The sequence below is a fragment of the Onychomys torridus genome, chromosome 3 (assembly GCF_903995425.1).
Source record: "Onychomys torridus chromosome 3, mOncTor1.1, whole genome shotgun sequence".
Classification (NCBI taxonomy): Eukaryota; Metazoa; Chordata; class Mammalia; order Rodentia; family Cricetidae; genus Onychomys; species Onychomys torridus.
Window position 1 is genome coordinate 134,997,143 of NC_050445.1, and position 6,154 is coordinate 135,003,296.

Here is a 6,154-nt window from a genome sequence, read left to right on the forward strand (position 1 = left end):
CAGTGGTGGTGCACACTTTTAATCCCAGCACTTGGCAGAGGCAGGTGGATCTCTGAGTTTGAGTCCAGCCAGATCTAGAGTTCCTTCCAGGAGGGCTCCGAAGCTACAGAGAAACCCTGTCTCCAAAAAAAAAAAAAAGGGGCATGGTGGCGTATGCCTTTAATCCCAGCACTCAGGAAGCAGAGGCAGGCAGATCTTTGTGAGTTCGAGGCCAGCCTCTCTGGTCTACAGAGCGAGATCCAGGAAAGGCACAAAGCTACACAGAGAAACCCTGTCTTGGAAAAAAAATAAAAATCAAAAGGAAAAAAAAAAGAAAAAAAACTATTGCCTGACTACTGCTATAAAGTGTTCTTATACTAAAGTCACATTTGCTTATTTTTATTATGGAAGGGAATATTCTTTTTAATCAAAATTGAAAATTTTTCAGAAACTTGGTTAAATGGCATGAAAGTTCTGAAAACCAGAACTTTATTCTATAAGCAAGGATCCATTTGGTTCTGCTTGCAAATGGTGAATTGGATTAAAAATAATAGTCAGGGTAAGATGTCTCCTTAGTTTGATCACACCCACATCTACATAAAAAAACTAAGTCCAAAAATTTAATATATTCTGAGAAAAGCTGAGGAGCTTTAAAGTTATTGCTATGAGACAAATTGAGCTTTTTACACTGTATTATTAGTTCAAAGACAATAAACTATCAGTCCTTAACGACAAAGGGAAAACCAACCAACCACAGTCTGAAAAGTCCTTTTAAGTGTGAAATAACTAAGTGCTGCTAAGTGCTATGTTATAGTTTGCCTAGCATGCAATAGGTGCTAAGTTCACTGGGCAGTGGTGGCGCATGCCCTTAATCCCAACACTGCAGAGGCAGGAGAATCTCTGTGAGTTTAAAGCCAGCCTGGTCTACAGAGCTAGTTCTAGGACAGCTAAAGTTAAGGCTGTTACACAGAGAAACCCTGTTTCAAAAAACAAAAACAAAAAAAAGGTCCTGAGTTCAATACCCAGAACAAAAATATACATACATTCATACATACATACATATTTTGTAAGTGAATAACTGAAACTAACAAAGTTAACCCATAAAATTCTCAATACTTAATGAATCCAGTACTTTAAAAATGGGTGGTTGGGAGGCATGGAGAAATACCTCAACAGTTAAGAACATTGGCAGCTCTTCTAGAGGTCCTGAGTTCAATTCCCAGCAACCACATAGTACCTCACAGCCATCTATAATGGGATCTAATGCCTCCTTCTGGCATGAAGCCTCTATATGTAGATATAACATCATATATATATACACACACACACACACACAAATCATTTAAAAAAAAAAAAAAAAAAGGGGTGTGGTTGGGAAGGACCAGACATGGTGGTTAATAATACCCATAATCCCAGCACTCAGGAGGTTGAAGCTTTAAATTGGTTGCCAGGGTGACTGATCTACAGAAGATTCAAGTTAGCCTGGGCTGTCTCAAATAAATAAATAGAGGAATGAATGAATAATAGTGGCAATAAAAAGTAGAAGCACACATTCATAAAAGAAACTGTAATAGAATTAAATTCCAGGATCAGTAACAATAGATCCTTGGCACAAAAAAAAGAAGTGTCTTCCTGTAAATCAATTACATCTAAATTATTGAGTATGATTGACCAGGCATATTTTGACAAATTTATTTTAAAAACAAACAGCTGAGCCAGGCAGTGGTGGCACACGCCTGTAATCCCAGCACTTGGGAGGCAGAGGCAGGTGAATCTCTGTGAGTTCAAGGCCAGCCTGGTCTACAGAGCTAGTCCAGGACAGGCTGCAAAGCTACAGAGAAACCCTGTCTCAAAAAAAAACAAAAACAAAAACAAAAAACAAAAAACAAAAAAAACAGCTGTAATAGTGAACTCCTTTAATCCCAGCACTCCGAGGCAGAGGCAGGCAGATCTCTATGAGTTCGAAGCCAGCCTGGTCTACAGAGCTGGACAGTCACAGAACAGCCAGAGCTATACAGAGAAACCCTATCTCGGGGAAAAAAAGAAAAGAAAACAAACAAACAAACAAACAAAAAAAAAAAAATCCAACCATTTATTTCCATTAGAGGGAATTTAAAGCATATAGGGAGGAAGAGAGGAAACCTTGATGGAACAATCATGTGCTGGTAATTGTTGAAGCTGGATGACTGCTACATTCTCTCACACTCACTAGATATTTAGAAGCAAATTCCAGACGTTATTCCTTTCACATTTCAGATGGCCTTGGATCATTTAGAAACCAAGTCATTTATTTACTAGTTCTTGGGTAAATGAAGTTCTGAGATTATTTCAGTTTTACTTTCCAATACTATTTCGGTTTGGTCCATTTTCTTGACAAGAAATTAGTAGTGGCACTTTCATCTATAATATAGTTGAAATTCTGCTTCCACTGTTAACACATGTTCATTTTCTAGTGAGAACAAGGGCTAACAAACTGATATTTACATAGGTGCTTTCTAATATTCGTTATTATTGCTGTAAGTCAAGCAATTAGTAAATTAGTGTCCAAACTAATCTATTTAAGCCTAGAATACAGCTGCACTTTTATAAAGTGAAAACTTCCCTTTGAGATTAGGGAAAGTTTGGTTTAAAATCCTTTATATCCCTGGCATTGTGGCACAAACTTATAACTCTAGTACTCTGAAGGCTAAGAGGGACCAAAATTTGCAGGCCAGTCTGGACTATATTTTAGGACACTGTCACAAAAATCTTTTTTAACAAGATTACAACAATGATGGTAATTACACACAACTTTCAAAGCACTTCTACAATTTTGCATGGACTTTTACTATTTACTACTGACTCGACGGGATCAAGAGCAGTGTTGGATCACAGGAGCCACATGGCTTAAGCATCTGTAGGTGGCAGAATAGCAGGTGCATACTGTACCTTCCTAGTCCCAAAGCACTTAAATGGAAAGAGACAAGAGAGTTGGGGGTCAGGGACTGGTTGTTTTAATGTTTTTAAGAATGTCTCACACCTGTAATCCCAGCACTCGGGAGGCAGAGGCAGGCGGATCTCTGTGAGTTTGAGGCCAGCCTGGTCTACAGAGCTAGTCCAGGAAACTACACAGAGAAACTCTGTCTCGAAAAAACAAACAAACAAACAAAAAACTCCACAGAAGCCCTGTCTCAAAAAAACCAAAAAAAAAAAAAAGTGTCTCACTATGCCTTGAACTTGAGACTGAGACTCTCCTGCCTCCCTGCCTCAGCCACTGGGTTGACCAGTTGGGACTTACATGCATGTCCTGCCACACCTGGAAAGCATTTCTGTATTTATTATTTACTAAATGCCTCTGCTGCTATCAAGTAAGCTGTATCTTAAGGCTCTCACAACCTGACCTCAGAGTTGGGAACACACGAGACAGCTCATTACTGCAGACTCCGATGAGACTGAAGTGCACAAGGGGAAAAGGTTTGATATTTACTTAAAGCAAGAAATTTCCCCAAAGGCTGAGGATATATATAGCTCAGTGGGAAAGCACTTGCCCAGGGCCCTGGGTTCAATCCCCAGTTCAAGAGGGTGGGAGGGGGAAATCCTTCCCCAGTAATTCCACGTTCCCTGCCAGACATTAAATATACAAGTTTGTACTTAAATGATTTTCACCTCACGCCTGGTAGCGTGGCACCAGCGTCTCTTGACACCAATAGTTCCTCACTTTTCCAGACACCTAACTAAGCTCCACAATCTCCCAATTTCAACCCCTTCGGAAGCTGCCCTCCCTCTACCACTCAGATTCAGAGAATTACAAATAAACAATGAACTCGATAAACGGGCTTAACCGAGGCAAATCGGAGATCCAAACGACCGAATTATGAAAGGAGGTGGGGCATTACCTGCAATTCACACCAGGCGACTTCCACAGTGGTTTCGGTGTCCAGACCTTTGTAGACCGTCTTAAAGGACCCTCTGCCGATTTCGATGTCAAACTTGAGAAAGCGACCGTCATTGGACATGCCCACGGCCTTGGTCTCCAGCTCTTCGATATCATCCTGTTGCTGGTTCCGGTCCTCCTGCTGCTCTTTAGCGCCGCCGCCGCCGCCGCCGCCGCCACTTCCACCTGTAGACGGGGCCGGCTCCTCTTTGCCCCCCACGAGGCTGGGCTGGGACACCGGGCGGTCTTTGCTGGTACTGCTGGGGACGGTCGTGGCGGCCGAGCCCACGACGGCTTGGTCCCCAGGGGAGGCAGCGGCTGAGGGCTGCTGAGACACCTGGGAAGCAACGGCGGCGGTCAAAGTTTCCTCCCGCGGAGGCTCGGGCGGAGCACTCGGGGGCGCCGCTGCGGGCACACTCGGGGGCGGGATGGACAGAGGCAGGCCCGGCAGCTCCAACGCGGTGGCATTGGAGTCGCAGATGACGCTCCGGCGGAAGAAGCGGTGCTCCGTCGGGGTGGCGGTGGCGGCCGCCCCGCGGCTGTCCTTGTCCATCGTGTGACGGCGGCGCCGGTATTCCTCGGTCCTGCCTATCCCAGAGTCGGCGGCCGTGGCCCCCAGCTTCTCGCCCACGGAAGAATCGGAGCTGGAGCCATTCTTGGGGACGGGCGCCGGAGGCGAGAGGAAGCCCGCGGTGCCGCTCTGCTTCTCCGCGGCGCCGTCAGACATGGTTGGTCCGCTGGAGGGAGAGTGCGGGCTCGGATTCGTGAATGAAGGCGGGGACGGGGGACAGGAAGGCCCGGCCGAGCCCCCGAGAAGTGCTGGGCAGCGCTCCGACAGCGGGCTCGGAGCCACGGGACCACTCGCTCTCAGCACTGACGATTCGGCCCGAGGGCGACGCGGGACTCCGGGTCCGGCTGCGGCGGCTGCTGCGGCTGCGGCTGCTGGCACCGAGGCTGCTGCGGCTCACGGGGCGGGCGAGGCGGGAGCGGAGCCACGGGGGTTAGCGCCGCCGCACAGTCCGCATCCATCCTGCAGCCAGCGGGGGCCGGTGGGGCTGGGGCAGCAGAAGCGCCGCAGTCATGAGGGGCAGGGCGCGGGGCTGGCTCCCGGGCGAGCGGATGCGACGAAAGCCAAGCCGGCGAAGCTCCCGCCGCCCGCGCCGCCGCCGCCCGCCGCCCGCCGAGCACGGCGGGATAGGCCCCGAGGGCGGAGGCAGCGAGCGCGAGGGACGAGCCCCGACGCCGGGCGGTGGCAGCCCGGGGCACAGGGGTGGGAGGGGCCGCGCAGGGGAAGGAGGGCCGCGGCCCCGGGTTCCCGGTCACTCGGCCGCCGCCTCGGGCAGCACGCGCCCCGGCGAGGGGGACCAGTCTCACAGGGCGTCCATCACCAGATGCCGAGGGCCGAAGCCTCGGAACCTCGAAGACTGAGGAGCGGCCCCCCCCGTCCCCGAGGCCTCCCCGCCCGCCCCGGGCCTGGCGAACCTCTTCCCCTCTCTGGCCGGCGCCGGCGGCAGAGGAGGGAGGGAACTGTGGGGAGGGGAGGGCCGCTCACCGCGGGGCCCGGGCTCCGCTACTTCTCTGGCCAGGAGGAGAGAAGACCGAAGGAACTGGGAGGAGGGGGAGAGGGAGAGAAAAGAGCAGTCACCCCGCTAGGCGCCTTCTGTCAGCGAAGAAGGGAGTGCGGAATGGCCGAGCAGAAGAAGCGCGTCCGCCCGGGAAACTCTCCGCTTTAAATGGCGCCGATGTCTGAAGCCTCCACACAGCCCGCTCGGACCCCGCCCCCCGCTGCCCGGGGCGGCCCCGCCCACATCGCTCTCGGGGGCTCTCGCGCAGGCGTGCCGATCTCGAGGCACCATGGGATTCGTAGTTTCCGAGGGGAAACCGTGAAAGGGACCAGGAAGGAAGGCTCCTACTACTTCCGTGATGCCCTGCGAGTGCTCTACCCTCGTGCCTTCTGGGAATTGTAGTTCCTTTTTTGAAAACCGCCCCTCCTGAAAGCCTGATGGGAGCGTCATCGTGGGTCGCTCAATTCCAAAGTCAGTGCTTCCTACCAAAATCATTATTTAGAAGTCAATTGCAAAAGAAGAGGAGAAAGGAAAGGAAAAAAAAAAAAAAAAAAGAAATGGGGAGAGAACGAGAGGCTTTCGTCATGTTCTGCTTAAATAGCTCATAGAGCTGCCATGCAATGAAAAATGATCTGTTGTTCGCCTTTAATGGAGAGCCTCCTTAGTGTCGAGTGACTAGGGGTGTGGGAGTGGAGAG

At 50.1% G+C, this 6,154-nt stretch overlaps 1 protein-coding gene across 17 annotated transcripts in view; it reads right to left on the bottom strand.

The window, feature by feature from the left end:
- Positions 1–4,746, bottom strand: part of Wnk1 (WNK lysine deficient protein kinase 1) — a 142,879-nt gene extending 138,133 nt beyond the window's left edge. For 7 of the 17 annotated variants that reach the window (XM_036181370.1, XM_036181369.1, XM_036181368.1 and 4 more), the window contains exon 1: positions 3,855–4,636. In XM_036181370.1, the coding sequence (XP_036037263.1) occupies positions 3,855–4,619 (765 nt within the window). In that variant the 5' untranslated portion in view covers positions 4,620–4,636. Of the gene's footprint in view, positions 1–3,854 lie in introns of all 17 variants that reach the window. The other 10 variants (XM_036181379.1, XM_036181372.1, XM_036181371.1 and 7 more) reach the window with 4 other exon arrangements.
- Positions 4,747–6,154: the final 1,408 nt, after the last annotated feature.